A 26,525-nucleotide genomic window follows, 5' to 3' on the forward strand; every position below is an offset into this window, starting at 1 on the left:
AAACAAGAGGACTTATCAAGAACAACTTGAAGATCATGAAGAACACTATGAATGCATGGGATTTTCGAAAAAATGCAAGAAAAATTTTTAAAGCATGCAATTGACACCAAACTTAAAAATTGACTCAAGACTCAAACAAGAAACACAAAATATTTTTTATTTTTATGATTTTATGAAATTTTTTGAATTTTTATTAATTTTTTCGAAAATAAAGTTTAGAAAAACGAAAAATAAAAGAAAAATTTTGAAAAAGATTTTTGAAAAGAAAATTACCTAATCTGAGCAACAAGATGAACCGTCAGTTGTCCATACTCGAACAATCCCCGGCAACGGCGCCAAAAACTTGGTGTTGTTGCCGGATTAAAACTTGGCACCATTGTGGTCTGGAAACAATTGTGAAATTGTTGTTCGAAATTGATTGTTCCCCGGCAACGGCGCCAAAAACTTGGTGGACGAAATTGTGATCCATGTTCTAATTATTTTGAGATGAAGGCTTCTAAGGGGCACCAGTTGAATTCACAACTCCGTTCAACTAACCAGCAAGTGTACTGGGTCGTCCAAGTAATACCTTACGTGAGTAAGGGTCGAATCCACAGAGATTGTTGGTATGAAGCAAGCTATGGTCACCTTGTAAATCTCAGTTAGGCAGATTAAAAAGTTATGGGTTTCGAAAATTAATAATAAAATAAAATAATAAAAGGGATAGAATACTTATGTAGATTCATTGGTAGGAATTTCAGATAAGTGAATGGAGATGCTGTATGACTCAAGGACGCCTGCTTTCCTACTGCTTCTATTCAATCCTTCTTACTCCTTTCCATGGCAAGCTGTATGTAGGGCATCACCGTTGTCAGTGGCTACATCCCATCCTCTCAGTGAAAATGTTCCTCTGCGGCTGTCACTCGCATGGCTAATCATCTGTCGGTTCTCAATCAGGTTGGAATAGAATCCATTGATTCTTTTGCGCTTGTCATCACGCCCAGCCTTCAGGAGTTTGAAGCTCGTCACAGTCATTCAATCCCAGAATCCTACTCGGAATACCATAGACAAGGTTTAGACTTTTCGGATTCTCATGAATGCCGCCATCTATCTAACTTATACCACGAAGATTCTGTTGGGGAATCTAAGAGATACACATTCAAGCTCTGTTGCATGTAGAACGTAAGTGGTTGTCAATCGCGCGTTCATAAGTGAGAATGATAATGAGGGTTATCTAACTCATCACATTCATCATGTTCTTGGGTACGAATGAATATCTTGGAATAAGAATAAAAGAGGAATTGAATAAAAGAAAATAGAACTTCATTAATACTTGAGGTACAGCAGAGCTCCACACCCTTAATCTATGGTGTGCAGAAACTCCACCGTTGAAAATACATAAGTAAAAGAGGTTCAGGCATGGCCGAATGGCCAGCCCTCTCCATGATCAAGTGACCGAATGAATAATGACTTAAAGTGGTCAAAAGATGTCTAATACAATAGATAAATGTCCTATATATACTAGACTAGCTACTAGGGTTTACATGAGTAAGTAATTGATGCATAAATCCACTTCCGGGGCCCACTTGGTGTATGTTTGGGCTGAGCTTGATCAATCCACGAGCTGAGGCTTCTCTTGGAGTTGAACTTCGAGTTATGACGTGTTTTGGGCGTTCAACTCCGGATCATGACGTTTTTCTGGCGTTTAACTCCAGACAGCAGCATGTACTTGGCGTTCAACGCCAAGTTACATCGTCATTCTTCGAATAAAGTATGGACTATTATATATTGCTGGAAAGCCCTGGATGTCTACTTTCCAACGCCGTTGAGAGCGCGCCAATTGGAGTTCTGTAGCTCCAGAAAATCCATTTCGAGTGCAGGGAGGTCAGATTCCAACAGCATCAGCAGTCCTTTTGTCAGCCTTCTTCAGAGTTTTGCTCAAATCCCTCAATTTCAGTCAGAATTTACCTGAAATCATAGAAAAACACACAAACTCATAGTAAAGTCCAGAAATGTGAATTTAACATAAAAACTAGTGAAAACATTCCTAAAAGTAGCTTGAACTTACTAAAAACTATCTAAAAACAATGCCAAAAAGCGTATAAATTATCCGCTCATCACTCTCCCTCTTTCTTCTTCTTCTACTCTATTCTTCCCTTTTTGTTCTTATTTGGTCAAGGACTAGCAAAGTTCTTAAGTTTGGTATTGTAAAAGCTTTGGCTTTGCTTTTTGACTTCTACCATCCCTAAGTACGGCACCAAAGACTGGTGAAACCTCAAGGAAGAGGAAGGGAAAGGCACTTGCCTTCACTTTCCTCACCTCATATGTCACTTATGTAATTCAACTAGAATTGTTATAGAAGGAGACATCTCCATTAAGAAGGACAAGCCTATCACAAAAAGAAAGATGGAGCATGTTAGAAAGCCTACACATGCAGCTCAATAAGAGCAACTGGATCCACCTTAACAAGAGATCCCTAAGATGTCTCAAAGGATGTACTTTCCTCCCCAAAACTATTGGGATCAACTTAACACCTTAATAGGGGAGCTAAGTTCAAATATGGAGCAACAGAGGGTGGAGCATCAAGACCGCGCCACTATCCTTCATGAAATAAGAGAAGATCAAAGAGTTATGAGGGAAGAACAACAAAGGTAAGGAAGAGACAGAGAGAAGCTTAAATGCTCCATTGAATTCACTAGAGGGAGTAGTAGTCGCCGTCACTAAGGTGGTCCCATTCCCTTAATCACCATGCCTAAGTTATTTTTTTCTATTTTCCATTAGGTGTTATATCTTATTGTCTGTTTCTACTGCATGATCATCTTTATTTATGCCTTAAAGCTATGAATTATTCCATACATCTATTACTATACTAAAAAGAAAAATTTTATTTGAAAAAGAAAAGGGAGATACTTGAATTTCGAGTTATATCATAAGAATAGTTCAATTATCTTGATGTGGTGGCATTGCTTTTACTTTTGAATGTATGAATAAACAGTGCATATTTGATGTTGGAGTTAAGAATGTTGGATCTTGAAAGAATGATAAAAAAAGGAAAAGTATTATTGGTAATCTGAAAAATCCAAAAAGATTGATTCTTGAAGCAAGAAAAAGCAGCAAAAAAGCAAAAAAATAAAGCAATTAAGGAAAATATATATATATAAATGTGAAAAAAGCAAAAGAAAAAGAAAAAGCCAATAGCTCTTTAAACCAAAAGGCAAGAGCAAGGGTCCAAGGCTTTGAGCATCAATGGTTATGGGGGCCTAAAAGAAACAAAATCTTGGCCTAAACAGATCAAATGAGCTGCTTCCCTAACTATATACTTGTGGTGTGAAGGTGTCAAGTGAAAAGCTTGAGACTGAGCAATTAAAGTCATGATCCAAAGCAAAAAAAGTGTGCTTAAGAACTTTGGATACCACTGGCTGGGGATTCTAGCAAAGCTGAATCACAATCCAAAAGGGTTCACCCAGTTAAGTATCTGTGGCGTTTATGTATCCGGTGTTAATACTGGAAAACAAAGCACTTAGGGTCACGACCAAGACTCAAAAGAAGCTATGTTCAAGAATCAAGAAGAACTAAACTAGGAGAATTAATAGTATCATTCGGATTCTGAGTTCCTAAAGATGCCAATTATTTTGAGCTTCAAAGGAAAGTGAGATGCCAAAACTATTCAGAAGCAAAAAGCTACTAGTCCCGCTCTTCTAATTGAAACTGAGCTTCATGAGAACTCTGATATTTATTGTATCCTTCTCTTCTTTTTAATTCTACTTTGTTTTTGGTTGCTTGGGGACAAGCAACAATTTAAGTTTGATGTTCTGATGAGCGGATATTTTATACGCTTTTGGCATCATTTTCATATAGTTTTTGTTATGTTTTGTTTAAGTTTCATTATGTTTTCATAGGTTTTAGTGCAAAATTCACATTTTTGGATTCTACTTTGAGTTTTTGTATTTTATGATGATTTCAGGTAAATTCTGGCTGAAATTGAGGAGCTTTGGAAAAGTCTGAGTCAGAGACAAAGAAAGGACCAGAGATGTTGTTGGATTTGACCTCCATGCACCCGAAGGAGCATTTCTGGACCTACAAAAGTTTACATGGCGCGCTCTTAACGGCATTGAAAATCTAACATCCAGGGCTTTTCAGCAATATATAATAGTCTATACTTTGCTATGAAAATGAAGGTCCAAAACTGGCGTTCAACACCAGTTCTTCACCCCCTTCCTAGCATTGAATGCCCAAAAGGGAGCAGCTGGTGCCCAACGCCCAAAAAGGAGTCTGATGAGCGGATATTTTATACGCTTTTTGGGGGGTAATTTCATGTAGATTTTAGCATGTTTTAATTAGTTTTTAGTTAAATATTATTAGTTTTTAGGCAAAAATCATATTTCTGGACTTTACTATGAGTTTGTGTGTTTTTCTGTAATTTCAGGTATTTTCTGGCTGAAATTGAGGGAGCTGAGCAAAAATCTGAGTTAGGCTGAAAAAGGACTGCTGATGCTGTTGGATCCTGACCTCCCTGCACTCGAAATGGATTTTCTGGAGCTACAGGAGTCCAATTAGCGCGCTCTCAACGGCGTTGGAAAGTAGACACCCAGGGCTTTCCAGCAATATATAATAGTCCATACTTTGCGCGAAGATAGACGACGTAATTTGGCGTTGAACGCCAAGTACATGCTGCTGTCTGGAGTTAAACGCCAGAAACACGTCATGATCCGGAGTTGAACGCCCAAAACACATTATAACTTGAAGTTCAACTCCAAGAAAAGCCTCAGCTCGTGGATAGCTTTAGTCTCAGCCCCAGCACACACCAAGTGGGCCCTAGAAGTGGATTTCTGCACCAATTATCTTAGTTTACTTATTTTCTGTAAACATAGGCTACTAGTTTACTATTTAAACAAACTTTTAAAGACTTATTTTGTACCTCATGACATTTTCAGATCTAAATTTTATACACTTTGACGGCATGAGTCTCTAAACTCCATTGTTGGGGGTGAGGAGCTCTGCAGCGTCTCGATGAATTAATACAATTCCTTTATTTTCCATTCAAACACGCTTGTTCTTATCTAAGATGTTCATTCGCGCTTAATTATGGAGAAGGTGATGATCCGTGACACTCATCACCTTCCTCAATCCATGAACGTGTGCCTGACAACCACCTCCGTTCTACATCAGATTGAATGAGTATCTCTTAGATTCATTACTCAGAATCTTCGTGGTATAAGCCGGATTGATGGCGGCATTCATGAGAATCCGAAAAGTCTAAACCTTGTCTGTGGTATTCTGTGTAGGATTCTGGGATTGAATGACTGTGACGAGCTTCAAACTCCTGAAGGCTCGGCGTTAGTAAACGCAAAAGAATCAATGGATTCTATTCCAACCTGATTGAGAACCGACAGATGATTAGCCGTGCTGTGACAGAGCATAGGAACGTTTTCACTGAGAGGATGGGAAGTAGCCATTGACAATGGTGATACCCTACATAGAGCTTGCCATGGAAGGGACTTTGCGTGTGGAAAAGGATTTCAAGGAAGAGTTGAAGTTCAGAGGACAAAGCATCTCCAAAACTCCAACATATTTCTCATTACTGCACAACAAGTAACGCTTTTATTCTCTTTTATTTTTCCAATCTAATAATTCCGACTGATAATTTTAATTAATATCCTGACCAAGAATAATAAGATAAACATAGCTTGATTCAAACCAATAATCTCCGTGGGATCGACCCTTACTCAAGTAAGGTATTACTTGGACGACCCAGTGCACTTGCTGGTTAGTTGCGCGGATCACAAATTCGTGCACCAAGTTTTTGGCGCCGTTGCCGGGGATTATTCGAGTTTGAACAACTAAAGGTTTATTTTGTTGCTTAGATTAGGAAAAATTTATCCTCTTTTCACTATAATTGCATCTTTTATTATCCCTTTTTAAAAAAAATTTTCAAAAATATTATTTTTCTTTATCAATTTTTAATTTTTTTTTCGTGAGTTTAGTGTCTTGTTCTAAGTTTGGTGTCAACTATATATTTGATTTTTTTTTCTTTAAAAAAAAAATTTCGAACTTGTGTTCTTTGTTCTTCATTGATCTTCAAGTTGTTCTTGTTTATTTTTTTTGTTTGATCTTAAGTTTTTCTTGTTTTGTGTCTTTCCTTGTTTTTCTTGTGCTTTTTCAAAACATTAACTTTCAAAAATTATTCTTTTATCCATAAAAATAATACATCTTTAAAATACGTTACATTTCTAGCTCAGTTGGTTATAGCGTGGGTTTATGTTCTTAGCAATTGGGCACCTTCTTTTTAAAATCCTTTTTCAAAACTAATTTTTCTTGATTTAATCTTGTGCCAAACTCTAAGTTTGGTGTTCTCTGGTTAATTTTAATATAATTTTCGAAAATTTATCTTGATTTTCTAAAAATTTTAAGTTTGGTGTTCTTTCTTTTGTTCTTGGTGTTCTTGTGAATCTTCAAAGTGTTCTTGAGTCTTCCTTGAGTTTTGATCTTAAAATTTTTAAGTTTGGTGCTCCTTGGTGTTTTTCCTCCAAAATTTTCGAAAATAAGGAGCATTAGATCTAAAAATTTTAAGTCTTGTGTCTTCTGTGTGTTTTTCTCTTTCATCATAAAATTCAAAATTAAAAAAAATATCTTTTCTAACTAATTTTGAACTATTTTTTTCGAATTTTTTTATAAAAAATTCAGATTTCAATTTTAAAATTTTTCAATTCTTATCTTTTTAAGTTAAAAAAAATTATTATCTTTTTTAAAAATATCCTAACCAATTTCTCTCTCCTCACTTTTTCAAAAATCTTCATAAAATATTTTCAAATTCTCATTAAATTTTTTTATTTTAATTTTCTAATTTTATCTTATTTTTATTTTGGTTTTTATTTTATTTCGAAATTTTATTTATTTATTTATTTATTTATAAACTAAAAATTTAAATGCACATTACCCCTTTGCTCCAACATGGACATAAGCGGAAATGAACAGTCCAGAAGGACTCTGTGGTCATATGCTAACCCTACTACTGCTTCATATGGGAGTAGTATATGTATACCCTCCATTGGAGTTAGTAGTTTTGAGTTGAATCCTCAACTCATTATCATGGTGCAGCAAAGTTGCCAGTATTCCGGTCTTCCACAGGAAGAACCTACAGAGTTTCTGGCACAATTTTTACAAATTGCTGACACAGTACATGATAAGGAAGTAGATCAGGATGTCTACAGATTATTACTGTTTTCATTTGCTGTAAAAGATCAAGCTAAGAGGTGGTTAAATAACCAACCTAAGAACAGCATAAAAACATGGAAACAACTGTCAGAAAAATTACTGAATCACTATTTCCCTCCAAAACGGATGACACAGCTAAGGCTAAGCATCCAAGGCTTCAAACAAGGAGATAATGAATCCCTTTATGATGCCTGGGAGAGATACAGAGAGATGCTAAGAAAATGCCCCTCTGAAATGTTTTCAGAATGGGTGCAATTAGACATCTTCTACTATGGGCTTACAGAAAAAGCTCAGATTTCTTTAGACCACTCAGCTGGTGGATCTATACATATGAGAAAAACAATTGAAGAAGCTCAAGAGCTTATTGATACAGTTGCCAGAAATCAGCATCTGTACCTAAGCAGTGAATCTTCCATGAAGGAAGAAGCTAAAACAGTAACTGCTGAACTCAGTCCGGTGGATCAGGCTAATGAATTTAATCAGCAATTAGACTTTCTAACTCAGCAGCTAGACGAATTCAAGGAAATATTACAGGAAACAAGAATGGCTAACAGGAATATGAAAGTACAATTAAAGCAGACAGAAAAGCAACTGTCAAAACAAATAGCAGAAGAATGCCAAGCAGTTCAATTAAGAAGTGGGAAAACATTAAATGCCTCACTTCAAAGCAGCAGGGAACCATGAAATGAACAAATGGCTACTCAAAATCCCTCTGAGGACAGTCAGAGCCCAGAGAGGAATAATGCTGGCGCTGAACGCCCAGACCATGCTCATTCCTGGCGTTCAACGCCAGAAACAAGCATGAATCCGGCGTTGAACGCCCAAAGGGAGCATGGTTCTGGCGTTCAAACGCCAGTAACAAATAAGGAGGTGGCGTCTAACGCCACTCCAGCTTCCACCCCTGGCATTCAAATGCCAGTGGGGGATCAGTCACATACAAGTGCTGATAACAACCCTTCTAAAAAGGTTTTCCAACCCACTTCTGTAGGTAATAAACCTGCAGCAACTAAGGTTGAGGAATACAAAGCCAAAATGCCTTATCCTCAAAAACTCCGCCAAGCGGAACAGGATAAGCAATTTGCCAGCTTTGCAGACTATCTCAGGACTCTTGAAATAAAGATTCCGTTTGCAGAAGCACTTGAGCAAATACCCTCTTATGCTAAGTTCATGAAAGAGATCTTAAGTCATAAGAAGGATTGGAGGGAAACTGAAAAAGTTTACCTCACTGAAGAATGCAGTGCAGTCATTCTGAAAAGCTTACCTGAGAAGCTTAAAGATCCTGGGAGCTTTATGATACCATGCACATTAGAGGGTACTTGTACCAAGCAAGCTCTATGTGATCTTAGGGCAAGTATCAACCTAATACCTGCATCTACTATCAGAAAGCTTGGTTTAACTGAAGAAATCAAACCAACCAGGATATGTCTTCAACTTGCTGATGGCTCCATTAAATACCCATCAGGCGTGATTGAAGACATGATTGTCAAGGTTGGGCCATTTGCCTTTCCTACTGACCTTTTTTGTGGTGCTGGAAATGGAGGAGCACAAGAGTGCAGCTCTCATTCTAGGAAGACCTTTCCTAGCAACTGGCCGAACCCTCATTGACGTCCAAAAAGGGGAAGTAACCCTGAGAGTCAATGAGGAGGAGTTCAAGTTGAATGTTGCCAAAGCCATGCAATATCCAGACACCCCAGATGACTGCATGAGTATTGATATCATTGACTCTCTGGTAAGAGAGGTCAATATGGCTGAGAGTCTCGAATCAGAGCTAGAGGACATCTTTAAAGATGTTTAGCCTGATTTGGAGGAATCAGAGAGAATAATAGAACCTCTGAAAATCCCTCAGGAAGAGGAGAAACCTCCCAAACCTGAGCTCAAACCATTACCACCATCCCTGAAATATGCATTTCTAGGAGAAGGTGATACCTTTCCTGTAATCATAAGCTCTTCCTTAGAGCCACAGGAAGAGGAAGCACTAATTCAAGTGCTAAGGACACACAAGACAGCTCTTGGGTGGTCCATCAGTGATCTTAAGGACATTAGCCCAGCCAGATGCATGCACAAGATCCTATTGGAGGGTGACGCCAAGCCAGTGGTCCAACCACAAAGGCAGCTGAATCCAGCCATGAAGGAAGTTGTGCAGAAGGAGGTCACTAAATTACTAGAGGCTAGGATTATTTATCCTATTTCTGACAGCCCCTGGGTAAGCCCTGTCCAAGTCGTCCCTAAGAAGGGAGGCATGACAGTGGTTCATAATGAAAAAAATGAACTGGTTCCTACAAGAACAGTTACAGGGTGGCGTATGTGTATTGATTATAGAAGGCTCAATACAGCCACCAGAAAGGATCATTTTCCTTTACCATTCATAGACCAGATGCTAGAAAGACTAGCAGGTCATGAATACTACTGCTTCCTGGATGGATATTCAGGTTATAATCAAATTGCAGTAGACCCCCAAGATCAAGAGAAAACGGCATTTACATGCCCATCTGGAGTATTTGCATACAGAAGGATGCCATTTGGCTTGTGCAATGCACCTGCAACCTTTCAAAGGTGCATGCTCTCTATCTTCTCTGATATGGTAGAGAAGTTTCTGGAAGTCTTCATGGATGACTTTTCAGTATTTGGAGACTCATTCAGCTCCTGCCTTAACCATTTAGCACTTGTTCTGAAAAGATGCCAAGAGACCAACCTAGTTTTAAACTGGAAAAAATGTCACTTTATGGTGACTGAAGGGATTGTCCTTGAGCATAAAATTTCAAAAAAGGGAATAGAGGTGGATCAAGCTAAAGTTGAAGTAATTGAAAAATTACCACCACCTGCCAATGTTAAGGCAATCAGAAGCTTTCTGGGGCATGCAGGATTCTATAGGAGGTTCATAAAGGATTTTTCAAAAATTACAAAACCTCTGAGCAATCTGCTAGCTGCTAACACGCCATTTGTGTTTGACACAAAGTGTCTACAGGCGTTTGAGACCCTGAAAGCTAAGCTGGTCACAGCACCAGTTATTTCTGCACCAGACTGGACATTACCCTTTGAACTAATGTGTAATGCCAGTGACCATACCATTGGTGCAGTATTAGGACAGAGGCATAACAAGCTTCTGCATGTCATTTATTATGCTAGCAGTGTTTTAAATGATGCCCAGAAAAATTACACAACCATAGAAAAAGAATTACTTGCAGTGGTTTATGCCATTGACAAGTTTAGATCCTACTTAGTAGGATCAAAAGTGATTGTGTACACTGACCATGCTGCTCTTAAATATCTACTCACAAAGCAGGATTCAAAGCCCAGGCTCATAAGATGGGTGTTGCTTCTGCAAGAGTTTGATATAAAAATAAGAGACAGAAAAGGAACAGAGAATCAAGTAGCTGATTACCTGTCCCGGATAGAACCAGTAGCAGGAGCATCCCTCCCTCCTACTGAGATCTCTGAAACCTTTCCAGATGAGCAATTGTTTGCTGTTCAGGAAGCTCTGTGGTTTGCAGACATTGCAAACTATAAGACACAAGGTTCTTCTTTTGTAACAATGGAGAGGAAGCATGAAAAGCTTCTCTCACTGCAGAGTCAACCAAGGCCCCTACAGTCCAACTCTAAGTTTGGTGTTGGGAGGCCACAACCAAACTCTAAGTTTGGCGTTGAACCCCCACTTTCAAACTCTAAGTTTGATGTTGGGAGGTCCCTACCTTGCTCTAATTATCTGTGAGACTCCAAGAGAGCTCACTGTCCAGCTAAGGACAATAAAGAAGCGCTTGCTGGGAGGCAACCCAGCCAATCACAAAATTTAATTTTATTCGTTTTGATTAATTAATTGATTTTTACAGGTATATGTCAAAGTATCTTCAAGGTAAAATAGCAATTGATTGGATTCACAGAGTTACAAGGGAATTTGGAAGCTCACTGGCGTGAAAAAGCCAGTAAGAAACATTTTGGGCGTCGAACGCCCAAAAGAAGCACCCACTGGGCGTTCAACGCCAGTAAGGGTAGCCATCTGGGCGTTGAACGCCCAGGAGAAGCAGCAATTGGGCGTTAAACGCCCAAAACATGCAGCATTTGGGCGTTTAACGCCAGGATGGTGGGGAGGAGGTAAAATTCATTTTTCTTCACAAATTTTCTAATTTTTATGTTTCAATTCATGATTTCTTGCATAAACATGTTTCCAAATATCATCCTTCAATTTCAAAAATTTTAATCCTAATTTCTAAGAACCCTAATTTCTAAAATCCCTTTTTCAAAAATATTACATGCATCTTAATCCATAAAAACAAATTGTTTTCCAATCCAATCCAATTTTTTTTTTAAGTTCTTCAACACTTAATTATGATCTAAAATCTTTTTCAAATTAAAAATTCAGATTTATTTTTAAATATCATTCATATCTTTTTAAATTATATCTTTTTCTTATCATATTTATCTTTTATAAATCATATCTTTTATCTTATATCTTTTTTTCTTCTTCTTTTTCAACTCATCATATCTTTTGAATTTCGAAATTGCCTCTCCCTCTATTCCTCTCTTATCCTTTCTTTTGCTTGAGGACAAGCAAACCTCTAAGTTTGGTGTGATTTGCCATGATCATTGAGCTAAAACTCATCAAGATCATGGCACCTAAGGAAACAGGAAGAGCAAGGATGTAACTTGAAGGAACTGAAGCGTCAGAAATTATATCTTGAAGGACCAAGCATCCCACAGACTAGAGGAACATCCACTTCCCAAAATAAAGGTCGTTGAGTTCTAATCTTTGCCTTAACTCTGTGATAACTGTTCTTATTAGAAATTTACCTTAGAAGTTATATATTAGTAGTAGTAATTAGTATCTCTACTTTGATTTTAATTCCAATTAAGTTATAATTTATTTTTCTCATCATCATCAAACATGAATAAAATAGTAGATTTTTAGAATAAAGAAGCAATATTTTTTTTCGAGTTCTTAATAAGAAAAATTCTAATTATTTATATGTGGTGGCAATACTTTTTGTCTTCTGAATGAATGCCTGAACAGTGCATATTTTTTATATTGAATTTTATGAATGTTAAAATTATTGGCTCCTGAAAGAATGATGAACAAGAGAAATGTTATTGATGATCTGAAAAATCACAAAATTGATTCTTGAAGCAAGAAAAAGCAGTGAAAAACAAGCTTGCAAAAAAAAAAAGCAAAAGAGGTAGAAAAAGCCAATAGCCCTTTAAACCAAAAGGCAAGGGTGAAAAGGATCCAAGGCTTTGAGCATCAATGGATAGGAGGGCCCAAGAAAATAAATCCAGGCCTAAGCGGCTAAATCAAGCTGTCCCTAACCATGTGCTTGTGGCATGCAAGTCCAAGTGAAAAGCTTGAGACTGATTGGTTAAAGTCGTGATCCAAAGCAAAAGAGTGTGCTTAAGAACTCTGGACACCTCTAATTGGGGACTTGAGCAAGGCTAAGTCACAATCTGAAAAGGTTCACCCAGTTATGTGTCTGTGGCATTTATGTATCCGGTGGTAATACTGGAAAACAAAGTGCTTAGGGCCACGGCCAAGACTCATAAAGTAGTTGTGTTCAAGAATCAACATACTAAACTAGGAGAATCAATAATACTATCTGAATTCTGAGTTCCTATGGATGCCAATCATTCTGAATTTCAAAGGATAAAGTGAGATGCCAAAACTGTTCAGAAGAAAAAAGCTACTAGCCCCACTCATCCAATTAGAATCTGAGCTTCACTTAAAACTCTGAGATATTATTGCTTCTTGATTTCTTTTTATCCTCTTTTATTTATCTAGTTGCTTGAGGACAAGCAACAGTTTAAGTTTGGTGTTGTGATGAGCGGATATTTTATACGCTTTTTGGGGGTAATTTCATGTAGATTTTAGCATGTTTTAATTAGTTTTTAGTTAAATATTATTAGTTTTTAGGAAAAAATCATATTTCTGGACTTTACTATGAGTTTGTGTGTTTTTCTGTAATTTCAGATATTTTCTGGCTGAAATTGAGGGAGCTGAGCAAAAATCTGAGTTAGGCTGAAAAAGGACTGCTGATGCTGTTGGATCCTGACCTCCCTGCACTCGAAATGGATTTTCTGGAGCTACAGGAGTCCAATTGGCGCGCTCTCAACGGCGTTGGAAAGTAGACATCCAGGGCTTTCCAGCAATATATAATAGTCCATACTTTGCGCGAAGATAGACGACGTAACTTGGCGTTGAACGCCAAGTACATGCTGCTGTCTGGAGTTAAACGCCAGAAACACGTCATGATCCGGAGTTGAACGCCCAAAACACGTTATAACTTGGAGTTCAACTCCAAGAAAAGCCTCAGCTCGTGGATAGCTTTAGTCTCAGCCCCAGCACACACCAAGTGGGCTCTAGAAGTGGATTTCTGCACCAATTATCTTAGTTTACTTATTTTCTGTAAACCTAGGCTACTAGTTTACTATTTAAACAAACTTTTAAAGACTTATTTTGTACCTTATGACATTTTCAGATCTAGATTTTATACACTTTGACGGCATGAGTCTCTAAACTCCATTGTTGGGGGTGAGGAGCTCTGCAGCGTCTCGATGAATTAATACAATTCCTTTATTTTCCATTCAAACACGCTTGTTCTTATCTAAGATGTTCATTCGCGCTTAATTATGGAGAAGGTGATGATCCGTGACACTCATCACCTTCCTCAATCTATGAACGTGTGCCTGAAAATCACCTCCGTTCTACATCAGATTGAATGAGTATCTCTTAGATTCATTACTCAGAATCTTCGTGGTATGAGCCGGATTGATGGCGGCATTCATGAGAATCCGGAAAGTCTAAACCTTGTCTGTGGTATTCTGAGTAGGATTCTGGGATTGAATGACTGTGACGAGCTTCAAACTCCTTAAGGCTGGGCGTTAGTGACAAACGCAAAAGAATCAATGGATTCTATTCCAACCTGATTGAGAACCGACAGATGATTAGCCGTGCTGTGACAGAGCATAGGAACGTTTTCACTGAGAGGATGGGAAGTAGCCATTGACAACGGTGACACCCTACATAGAGCTTGCCATGGAAGGGACTTTGCGTGTGGAAAAGGATTTCAAGGAAGAGTTGAAGTTCAGAGGACAAAGCATCTCCAAAACTCCAACATATTTCTCATTACTGCACAACAAGTAACGCTTTTATTCTCTTTTATTTTTCCAATCTAATAATTCCGACTGATAATTTTAATTAATATCCTGACTAAGAATAATAAGATAAACATAGCTTGATTCAAACCAATAATCTCCGTGGGATCGACCCTTACTCAAGTAAGGTATTACTTGGACGACCCAGTGCACTTGCTGGTTAGTTGTGCGGATCACAAATTCGTGCACCAGAGTCCAAAGCTAGATTATTAGATTAGTATATATAGACAAAAGTTCACCCTTGTTATGAGCTCTTAGCCACTCTACACATTTTACATTACTTTTCTGTAAGCTATGAGCAACTAAACCTCCTAGGTTAAGGTTACGAGCTCTGTTGACTTTTATGAATTAATAATATCATTATTCTATTTCAATCTTCTAATGATTCTATTCTAAGATGTATCTTCGTTCTTCATCCTAATGAATTGGGAGTGTAACTTGACTGTCATCCCTACTCACATGGGTTCTTGCGAGTCCTTGACGGCATAGTATTGAACCACAACTTTGATTATACATCTTTTAGACGGCTAATTCATGACTTTGTTAGGTACTTGGAGACATAAGTGCAGCCGAGGTATGGGGCGATTAGGGCCTTTGTGGTATAGGCTAGAATCAACTAAGCAGCATTCTCTAATTTGGAAGATCCGACCTTGTCTGTGGCGTTTTGAGTAGGATCACCAAGGGAATGGACTGCTAGAGCTTCACCCCTATTCAGATTGGATGACCATTAATCTGGCGTTTGATCTGAAGTAGAGGAGACTAATGATCGTTAACCTGGCATTAGTCATTTACAGCCTGCCATGGAATGAATCATCAGAAGTTGGAGTAGACAGTGAGAAAAGTTGATCCAGAAAGAGGAAGCATCTTCGAAGCCTCAACCATTCTCTCATCACTGATTTCACATCTATCTAGTAACATTTTATTTATTTATTCTGTTTTATGCGTTTTTCACGACAACAATCATCTTTTCTATCTGCCTGGCTAAGATCTACAAGGTATCCATTGCTTGTTTAAACCAACAATCTCAATGGAATCGACTCTCACTCACCTGAGGTATTACTTGGACGACCCGGTACACTTGCTGGTCTATCTGTGCGAATATTGCGGAGTCAATTTTGTGCACCACTCCTACAGCTCCTTTTCTACCCCCCTGAAGAGCGGCCACCTCGGCCTGAAGGGACTCCAGAGAAAGTTGAGTGGCATTCAGAGGAGTCCTATCCAGCTCTTTCAGGAGAGAAGTGCAAACCCCGACAGTCCTTATCCCTCCTTGGATTAAGACCTGGAGATGATTTCGGATCGAAGCGTCATCCATAGAAATAGAACTGTGGGGGCAAAATGTGCTTCTCACAGAATTTCACTCCGTCAAATGCAGCGTCGCCAATATTGGAAACACCAGGCTCTGAGGTCTTTCTCTTCTTGGAAATTGGCTCAGAGAAGGGAGGGACAGGTGGGGTAACAACTAAAAAAGGAGGAGAAGGAGGAGGAGGAGGAAGAGGATTTATCGACTTACCTAAGAAAGAGGAAAAAGTCATCGAATCCGACTTCTGTGGGGGAAGGTGTCATCGACGTTCCGCTCTGTTGCGATTGAGCAGCTCGGGCACGAGCGTTCCTCTTTGCTTCCTGGACTTTAAGGTATGCCTTAGATCCACTCTTCATTTTTTCTGAGAAAGAAACTTGAGGGCGTTAGTAGACATGTCAGAAAGTCAGATAGGTCGGAAAAGCAAAAAAATCTATAAATAAAAAGTAAACTGCTATCTAGCTCGGTACGAATATAACTTGGAGTTCTGAGAAGGAACCTTTTGTGTTGAGGTTTGGAGCCCACCCCAAGCCTCTCGGAGGAATTCGACTACAGCCTCTTCGATCTCATCCAAATCGACCAAATTGTATTTTTCAACAGAGGTTGCCTCTATCCAGTATAATGGAAAGTGAGGCTTATTATTCTCATTTAGAAAAAAGGGATGGTGACCCTATACGGCTCGGACTTTGAAGAAAAAATTCTTGAAATCTTGGAAGGATTCGTCAAAAATAGAAAAGACTTTTTGACCTTGAATGACTCGGAAGGAAACCCATTGCTGTTTGTTTTTATTAGAAATGGCGCTAAAGGGTTTGGTATGATAAAACAGAAAGAAGAATATCTTTAAAGAGATCGGAAAACTAAGCTTGCAACTGACAAGCTGGTAGATTTTCATGAAACCCCAAAAATTTGGGTGCTGTTGGGAAGGGGCAACTCTGCAATAAGACAGGACTTCCGTTTCAAAATCAGAAAAAGGAAAAGTCACCCCAAGTCGGGTGAAAAGACAATCATACATATTTAGGATATAGATCCTTGCAGAGTAGTTAAAATGACGTGTGTGGTTTGCTGTGTTTCTTCAATGTTCATGTTGTTAAGGTCTGTGTTTTTTCAGTGTTGGTATCATTGGTTTTAGTGAAATTTTTGGGAGATGATGCAGATTTCTGAATCTCATCGCCATCATGAAGAGCCGGATCTTCAGCGAGTGAAGCATTGTTCAAGTCTCCCTAACACACCAGTCCAGTTTATGTCATTTTCTCAAGAACCAAACAAAAAGAAAGAAAAAACAAAAATGGTATTAAAAAAAGGCAACACTCACTTGAGGCTGAGGTGGAGGCCGAGGTGGAGAGATTGAATGGAGGGTAGGAACGACAGCAAAACCGTCATTGTTGTTGGGTTTGAGCAGCGCCTTCAAGGAAATGACCTGCTGAATTGCCTACGATTTGCACAAAATTAAAGGGAAGGCAAAAATAAAAATAGGGGTAAAGGACAAAATGGAGAGAAAGGAGACATTTTCTTTGAGGAATCTGCGACAGTCTTCACAAGTGAGTTGTGAAATGTCATCTTCTGTAAGCTAGTGAAGAGGCTTGTCGAGGATGGACCTGAAAGTGGCGGTGTCGGTGGCTGTGGCGGTGAACCCTATACTGTTCAATGCTTGCCGCTCCTTCTCTTCCTCCACCTCTTTATCGTACAAATTAATTGACAACTGATTTCTCTTGTTGTGTTTTTGAGTAGTAATAAATAATTAAGAAGAAAATGGGGAAAGAATGAGTGGGTGGTTCATGAGTAGTGGGTATAACAGTAGGGGAGAGAGAATGAGTGGGTATGGGTATAGCTATTGACACGTCAACACCCATCCGGTTGCAGTGGTCGTGATGGGTATTTTTCATAGAGGTTGAGGTCTACTTTATTAATTTCAATTCGTGGGGGTGCACTTAGTCCTTCGTCCAAATGGTTAAGGATCGGAACGAGTATTTACTGTTTTTTTTAATTGATAATTAAAAATTATTAAAATATGTTAACTTATCTATTATTATTAACTATTAATTTTAGATAAAAACAATTACACGTAAGTATTTACCTAAAAATAAATAAAACATTAAAGTAGTTCAACTCAAAGATTTACTTCGCCATGTTAAATATTTGTCTACTAAATTCTTTAACTCAAAAAGATATAAATATATAATATGATGAAGAGATTTCTATAGCCTAGCATACAAGAACAGAAAAAAAAATGAATACGATGCAAAGAAAGAAGAAAATTGAAATGTTTACTCATTGAATGAATGATTTGACTTACAATCGTCTTAGCTAATTACATCAATAGGAACTCATCTTTATATAGACTTGAGACACAATAACAAACTCAATTAATATCCTAACAACCTACTTAACAAATTCAGCATCATGTATTTTAGGTTATTACTTTACCCTTTGACTCTTTCATTTCGACTCTTATTACACCCTCTCAAACTCATAATAACTTTGGAAGTTACTTTAAGTTTGTGTCTAAAATGTTCAAAAGCATCTTGAAAAAAAAGTTTTGTATATATATATATATATATATATATATATATATATATTAGCTATTTGATCACTAGCCCCAATATGCACAATCATAAATTATTTTTGATTCGCTCTTTTACAGACAAAGTGAAGATCATGTTCAATATTATCAAAGTATAAGATTGGCAGCAAGTATGCAGGCACTAATATTATCAAAGTAAAGAATTGGAGCAGAGTAGCTGGCGGGATATTTAATTCTGTCAACATATTGTGTACCTAAACAACTTTAGAATCAGCAACAGTTAATCTTTTATATTTTGCTTCAGTGCTTGATCTGCTGATTGAGAATTGTTTCTTGTTTGACCATGTAATCAGATTTGAACCTAAATAAACACAATTACCTCATGTAGAGAGCCTATCATTCAGGTCAGATCCCTAATTTGAGTCTAAAAAAGCAAACAATCTCCAATCAGTACAAGGATGAAAAATCAGTCCATTAGTTATCGAACCAGCTAGGTATCCTAAGATTCTTTTAACACATTTTCAGTGTATAACTAATGGAGCTTGCATATATTAACACACTTTATTTACAGCATATGAAATTTTTAGTCTAGTTAGTATAGCATACTGTAATGAGCCAACCACTAACCTATAAAGGAAAGGGTTATCAAACACCTCAACCTCCTAATCTAGATAGTTTAATAGTAGATACCATTGGTGTTGTAAACTCTCACTATTTGAATGTCACGCTTTCGGCAGCGCTACTTTAATAGCGAGAATATTACGAGGACCTCCATATATTTAATATTAAGATATAAGTCTTTAACTCGAAACCATATCGCTGTTTTTTTTTTAAAAAACCGGAAATACTTTTTATTTCAATCAAACATACATATAAAATCCATTTCGAATCACAATTTCATAAGATGTATACATATACATACAAAACTTCTTATACAAGTAGTTTATAAATATACATATATACATATCATTATAACTCCTATCCCTCTTACAAATATAATAATAAAGACGAGGAAAAACTATAACTATACATACAATAACATAGAATACAATCAGATACTCGAAAGAAACTCCTTAGTGTGTGTTTGGATCATCGTTTGCAAACAGAGGTTTGTATAAAATTGATTTTGTAGAAGTGATTTTGATCAAAAGTGAGTTAGTATTAACGTGGTTTATGTTTGGTAATTTTTATTCAAAATGGATTAGAGTAAACTAAATATTGTTTGGATTATATTATTCAAAATCACTTTTAGATAAAAAATTATAGAAAAAGACATGAATTTAAATGATTATTTAATGTTATCTTATAATTTTATTTTAAATATTTAAATAAATTTTAATATTTTTTTAGTATTCTCAATATTCTTTAATACTCTAACAGGATTAATAGAATCATAATACAAAGTAAAAAAATATTCCATACAAAAAAAAATAACAATAACAGCAAAAGAACTCATATAAAAAAATAAAAATTTTATAAAAAATAATATGCATAAGAAAATATTAAAAAGATATATTAGAAAAAAGAAAACAATAATTATATGAATAATAAAGGATATAATTGGTATATAGAAAATAAAGTTGAATCCAACGTAAAAAGATGAACGGAAAAGCTAGAATTTTTAGTTTTTGGTAAACGTGGGTTGAAGACAAAAATCACTTCTACGTTTACAGAATAAAAATATTGCCAAACATAAAGATGAAGCGTTCAAGGAGTTCAAACGAGCTTTTCTCTTCTCCAATGCAAATTCAAACACACTCTTAAACTCTTTGTCCGTCCTAATTCTTCGCGGTAGATTCTTCATTGAGGTATCAATTTTGGCAGCTGATTCTAATGATCCCTGTGATATTCTAGGTATTTATCTCAGTTTAATGATCAACATAGAATGTCTCAATTTGCTAACTTAACATCAGTCATTCAGCAGTTCCATTGTAAAGTTATTTTAATGGGTGATTTCAATGCTATTTCTAATCAATTAGAGAAAGAAGGTGGGGGTAAAATCTCCCACTTTTATTGAGACTTTCAATAATTTTATTGATGATAATTTTTTAATTGATATTGGTATGATTGGAAGACCATTCACTTGGTCGAATAGATGGAGTGGTGATGAGTTAATATAGGAGAGACTAGATCGATTTCTGCTAGGAGTTAATTGGTAGCAACTATATGTCAATGCATTGGTTTTTAGATTCTCAGGATCAGGGTCAGATCATTCTCCTCTTCTCTTAGACTTTAACCCGAGAACTGAGAGATCTAAGCGGCGATTCAAATTTCAAGAAAGATGGTGTTCCAATGATGAAATAAGGCAAATTATTAGAAAAATTTGGCACGAACATATTAATGGTCTAGCCATGTATATCTTAGCTAAAAAAATAAAGCAATGTTGGCATAAGATTGTCAAATGGTAGCAAAAAAAAAACAAATCGAATTCGAAGGTGGAGATTAATTCATTACAATTTGAATTAGGAAAATTCCGTTTAGCAGAATTCATAGTGGTAAAATCACTTCAGAACTAAAGGACAAGTTTGAGAAAGCATTGCAAAATGAAAAATCTTATTAGAAAGATAAATCTAAAATCAAATAGCTCAAATATGGTGATCAGAACACAACTTTTTTCCATCAGAAATTCAAAAATTAATCTAAAGGAACAATTTAGCAATTAAATGACAGCAATGGTGAAATGGCTACTTCTAATACTGGAGTTGCTTCTGTGGCTAAATCATATTTCAAAGACATCTTTTTTTCTGGTTGTCATGAGAACCCTGAATCTTTATTTACTGATTTTGAATCTACGGTTACAACTCACATGAACCGTAGGTTTCAAAGACCAATGACCATGGAAGAAATGAAACATGCTACATTTAGCATTCATCCCAAAATGTTCTAAAAGATGATGGAATACAACAATGGAGATGCTTAACTCGTTGAAGAATGCTAATTAAAATTCTCAATTGTTTGTCATTATTTGTTGGCACTGTTGGAAAGTTCACAACTAGTTAGTTTTTAAAGGTTTTACTTCAATGTAAATTGCTCCATAAAATCTAAATGAATTAACTTGCCGTCTCCATGAGAAAAATTTTTAGTTTTATTCAATTTGACTTATTATTTTTTTTTTAGATTTTTTTTTTAGTTTTGAAACATGCACGGTTGGATGTATATTTTTAGTGTATTATTTTGAGAGATTCTCACTTTTTATTATATTATTCACCTTTAAATATTTTGTATTTTATTTTTTAATAATTAGTAAAATATAATATATTACCTTTAAAAAAATACCAAATATGAATGAAGGGAGGAGCATGTGATGAGCTGAAGCAACCTGTGTCATTTACGTGATTAATTAGTTATTTAGTTATATAATATTTATAGTTATATATTTATTATTCTAAAATTAGTTGATAGTTTCGTTTAGTCTGGAAACTTCTAGACATTTCTAAAATCGAGACCAATCGGTTTCGGTTGACCCGACCCAATAAGTTAGCCCGTATTGTCCAAGTCAGGTTGGTGGCATGGCAGAACCTTTTACGGTTTGCTTTCTTGGAAACAGTAATAACTTGATACCACTTTTCTTCACCCATTTATCTTCCAACTCTTGTTCTTTTCTTCAGCTCCACAACAATATTATAATACATGCTGTAGCTTCTGCCCTGCGGCAAAACCCATTCCCCGGTTCGGTGTTTTCTTTGGAATCCCAATCACCCATTTTACCGTTTACTCACATGCTTCAACAGGTTCATTTCTCATTTATTTATTTGTTTATAATTTTTTATATTGTTCTTGTTATCATGGTACAATTGTAAAGTTCACATTGGGAATTTGATTTTTTTTAGTTTTTTTTTTAACATTTGGTCCTTAATTCCGGGCGGACATTAAAAATCGAAAATGAAAAATTATGCTGCTTGTTGATGCTAAATGATATGGATTCAAACTTATCTAATAGATGTTGGTTCAAATTCAATTTTTGTAGAATGAATGGTGTAGTTTGGTATCACGACTCAAGGCTTAACTATCAATTAGGTGAATTGGAAAGTGGATACTAATGCCACCTCTATGAAATTCCAGACTTGTTGGAATTGTTCTTGGAACATGCATGAATAGTTACTAGTTTAATTTTGTATATATTTGTGTCTGACATGTATAATTGAGATAAGTAGAACCTATATTTAGGTTTGAATGATTTCTTAAACCTATAGAGTAGATGGTGGCATAAATCAAGAGTCACATAATCACTTGCCTAATATGTATTCAAAGTTGATTGTATGCTGTTTTGAATTTCTGATATAGTTGTTGGTTTGTACATAATTTTAAAGTAAATGATATATTAGTTTGGTCTGTCAATGTGGGTTAGGCTAAGTGCCAGGGAAGGGGGGATATAATGAATTCACATTTCCGTTTTTTTTTTAAGAAACTCTATTTATTTTTGGAAAGGAAGCTTGCTGTTTTTGAACACTTAGAATTTGAGCCTTCTAGATGTTCAGATTGTTTCATTTCTTTCTGTTTTGAAACCTCATGGTTGCATTAGTGTTATCTTTTTCATTCCGGTAGTAAGATCATGAACTTCTAAGTTATTCTCCATTTGTCCCGGATTGATTAGTTGCTGCATATTAATATCAAAATTTTGAAAAACAGTCAACATAGATATGGATGCCTACAGAATGCTGTTGTTAAAAGTTAAAACATGGTACTTTATCGAATGTGGTTTTAACTAGCCATCTGTTGGCTATAGCATTTGTTGTGTTGATGTTTCTAAGTTAAATAGATTATTTGGCAGCAACTATCTTGCACCAGTTTGAGATTTTTATTCCAGAAGAAATTGATAAATAATAACAATTATGCTGATGTAACCAACTAACATATTAACTCTACTACTAATTTCAAAATGATATGAAATGTATATATCCATGATCAACAATTCAAAACTTCAAAATCTAGTGAATGGGTTTTCTGGATAATTCAGGTAGCCACTGGCATATAAATTTTATGGAGAGATTATTGTAAATTGTGAATATGCATATCCCTATTAATCTCATTCTTGATGTTTTCTAATGAATATACTTTTAATTCAGGCAATGTAAACATGAGTGTTTGCTTTCCTTTTAGTCAGTCTTCAATAAGTGCTGTTGTCGTGAAGGGTCGTACTCACCTGTTGATGAGCAGTAACATCTGTGGTCTTTGGTCCCAAGGAAAATCCAGTTTATATTCTTCCAGTTTGTGCCCTTCGCAGTTGCAGATAAATCATGTTGGTCTTTCTTGTTGCGCAAGATCTTCTATGGGCCAAACAATAAGAGGTTACATTGGATCATGCTGCTCCAAGCAAAGGGGCAACCTTCAAATTTGTAGTTCTATAGCACCTCGGAAGAGACATCATGAAATTTCATTGGCATGCCAAAGTTTGAATATGAGGCTTTTGGTACCTAACCAAAAGAAGCTTCCCAAAGTTAAGTGTAATGTGGGACCAGTATCTTGGCCACGTGGATGTGCATCAGTTGGCTTGATACTTGGATTACTTGTATGCAATTTAAGCTCTGAACCTGTATATGCTGACACAGATCCTGAAAATGGAAAGAGAAATGACCAAAATGTGTGCGAATCAAATGTAGCGATGTCGCATGGGAAGAAAGTCTACACTGACTATTCTGTGACTGGTGAGCTGCGCATTCTGCCAATACTCTATACACATTTACACACTTACTTTCAGTGTTTCACATTAATATTTTGAACTACACATATATAAGGACCTAGGGGTTTTTGTTTAATTCCACTGCACTGGTACTGAAACTTACCATGCTGAGCAGGAATACCTGGGGATGGAAGATGTTTATTTCGCTCGGTTGCTCATGGGGCTTGCTTGAGGTCTGGAAAACCTCCTCCTAGTGAAAGCCATCAGAGACAATTGGCAGATGAATTACGCTCCAAAGTATGTTTTAAGTATCACTACACTTCATCCCATTAAGTTTATTAGTTTAGATCCCTCCTACTTCCACAAAAATAAAAAGGAAAAATGCAAAACAGAAGAAAATTGGACAAAATATTTGTTGATACAGTTCTAATTGGCTGCTTAATTTATATTGACTAATGTTACTTTCTTCATTTAAAATTATTCTTATGGTAACTTGCAAATTAAGGTGTTTATAGTCATATATGGTGACTTCATCTCTACTATGTGTAGTCGTTGATGTTTTTTTATTTTTGTCTATTCTATTTTCTCAGGTTGCTGATGAGTTTATCAAAAGAAGGGAAGAGACAGAGTGGTGAGTCTTCAACTCTTCATCTTGGAATGTTTTTGGGAATCTGGTACTGCATCACAAAAATATCATTGTCTTGAAATCATAGATTCTTGTTTCAATCTCTATATTTTTTTGTCATGTATACAAAACTTCTGTATGTAAGGTGCAAAACAGAGAAACAGAGAAACTAGAGAATGATCTTCCCCCTGTAAACATTCCTATAAGACTAACCCCTCAAGCACTGATGCATTTTATTTGAATAAATTTAAGAGCATAATTGCCTTTTTTTTTTTCCACCTCATAAGATCTCTCTTAGTGATTTTGGCTATAAACTATCTTAAATACGAAAGCTAATAAAAAACAAGCTAATCCAGCAAACATGAGTTGGAGACCTTCTTAAGAATTGTTTCACTGAATTTGTCATTTTCACTTCTTTTAGAAATTAAGTACAATTGTTGTAATATGATTTATTCAATAAAATCTGTCACATATCATGAGTGTCAGCTTCCTCTTATCGAATAAAAGTGATAGAATTAACAAATGGTCTACAGATCTTAAATAAAATACAATAAAGCTGCAAAGATAGCTCTATCTCCATTCCTCTGTTCATTTGCAATGAATTATTGTCTTTTGCTAATAAAGATGTTTGTCTAATGATATGATCAGGTTTATTGAAGGTGATTTTGATACTTATATTTCACAAATAAGGAAGCCTCATGTTTGGGGAGGTGAGCCTGAATTGTTCATTGCTTCACATGTATTGAAGTAAGTCCCTCCCTTTTGGCCAGTTAAATTCACCATCCTTGTGCATTTTATGCACTATGCACACTTGGTTTTTTTATCTCACAGGAGTCATGTTATGCAGGATGCCAATCACAGTGTACATGTATGATAGGGATGCTGGTGGCTTGATATCAATTGCTGAGTATGGCCAGGAGTATGGCAAGGAGAATCCAATTAGAGTTCTCTACCATGGATTTGGTCATTATGATGCACTGGAGATCCCTAGAAGGAAGGGTCCTAAACCAAGGCTGTAAGATTTTATATGAGATGTAAAAGAGATTATACCCAATATTCGTTTCCTTTAGTAACATTATAATGACGGATAAATGGTATAAACGGCCCCAGTGAAATGCAATATGCACTTTATGCTGAATGCACATAGCGGTTTATGTTCTTAAGCTTTTGTGTTGATTTGGGAAAAATAAAATGGGTCAAATGAGTTTTTGTTCTCTGTTAGAAATATAATCCTTATGTGTCTTTTCCTATCAGTTTAAGTTTTTAGGAGAAGTGATTTCAAAACATGGTATAGAGTTTTTCTGACTGAAAAATCTAAAGTTTGATCCTTGTTATATGAAAAAAAATATTAGCATAAGGTAAATAAAAAGAAAAGCAAGCTTATGCAAAAAATTCAAACGAGTCTAAGAGTTTATTGTTTGAGAGGCTAGTCAGTTATGTATTTCTTTTTTATCAGCTTAAACTTTTGTAAAAAGTGATTTCATAATACTCCCTATAAAATTATCAAATTTTATGGTTTTGATCTCCGTAATTTTTTAAATGGTTTTGGTCTAAAAATTTTCGTAAGTGAAAGCGGTGCTTGTGGAAGTCTGGAAGAGGATTATGAATGGGTATTACGCTTGATCAATCTGAATGTTGAATGATAGTAGAATGAATTTTACTTCTGTAATTTTTGGACCAAAACTATAAGAAAATTCTTGCATGGAGCAAATCGTAAATTACTTTTTGCAAGGGACTCAACTTATTTTATCATAAAATAAAGTAGGAATGCCTTTAACCTCATGTGGACCTTAAAAGGGTTTGACTTAGCTACTTTAAGCTCTTTTTCTGTGAGTGGTAGATATAGTGGTCTCCCCCTTCTCATGCTCCACCACTTAGGTGGTTTGCATGCTTCTTGCATCCATTGAGAAGAAAAGCATGTAGTATCTGTCAAAGTTAAAGTTTTGGAACTAAGTTATGCTGCAGAATCAGAATATTGTTTTTCACTTCGTCTTATGCAAGCTTGGAATAGGATGAGATTGCCATCTCCAAATGTTGAAAAGTTTCCATGGTTGCAGGAATAAGGCTATCTACCCTTTATGCATTCTGCACCCTACACTCAGATGCTGCTTTTTATATACTTCTATGCTTT

The 26,525-nt window shown here is 36.2% G+C and overlaps 1 protein-coding gene and 1 long non-coding RNA gene across 6 annotated transcripts; one reads left to right on the forward strand and one right to left on the reverse strand.

The window, feature by feature from the left end:
• Positions 1-278: 278 nt before the first annotated feature.
• On the reverse strand, positions 279-17,459 carry LOC130961114 (uncharacterized). 4 transcript variants are annotated; one of them, XR_009079361.1, is made up of 5 exons: positions 17,133-17,459; positions 16,941-17,045; positions 16,128-16,848; positions 15,842-15,992; positions 279-1,947 (listed from the first exon to the last, which is right to left on the reverse strand). It is a non-coding gene; the product is annotated as an uncharacterized LOC130961114 (long non-coding RNA). The 4 variants fall into 4 exon arrangements; XR_009079358.1 differs by lacking the exon at positions 279-1,947 and having other exon boundaries at positions 12,369-15,992; XR_009079359.1 differs by lacking the exon at positions 279-1,947 and having other exon boundaries at positions 12,369-15,992; positions 16,941-17,057.
• Positions 17,460-21,640: 4,181 nt separating this feature from the next.
• Positions 21,641-25,593, forward strand: LOC130960606 (OVARIAN TUMOR DOMAIN-containing deubiquitinating enzyme 4-like). 2 transcript variants are annotated; one of them, XM_057886049.1, is made up of 6 exons: positions 21,641-21,880; positions 23,216-23,794; positions 23,945-24,066; positions 24,360-24,400; positions 25,043-25,141; positions 25,242-25,593. In XM_057886049.1, the coding sequence occupies exons 2-6, from the start codon at positions 23,227-23,229 to the stop codon at positions 25,411-25,413; spliced, it is 1,002 nt and encodes a 333-aa protein (XP_057742032.1). In that variant the 5' UTR covers positions 21,641-21,880; positions 23,216-23,226; the 3' UTR covers positions 25,414-25,593. The 2 variants fall into 2 exon arrangements, with proteins under 2 accessions (XP_057742032.1, XP_057742030.1); XM_057886047.1 differs by having other exon boundaries at positions 21,679-21,880; positions 23,374-23,794.
• Positions 25,594-26,525: the final 932 nt, after the last annotated feature.

Source organism: Arachis stenosperma, chromosome 2, assembly GCF_014773155.1.
Source record: "Arachis stenosperma cultivar V10309 chromosome 2, arast.V10309.gnm1.PFL2, whole genome shotgun sequence".
Classification (NCBI taxonomy): domain Eukaryota; kingdom Viridiplantae; phylum Streptophyta; class Magnoliopsida; order Fabales; family Fabaceae; genus Arachis; species Arachis stenosperma.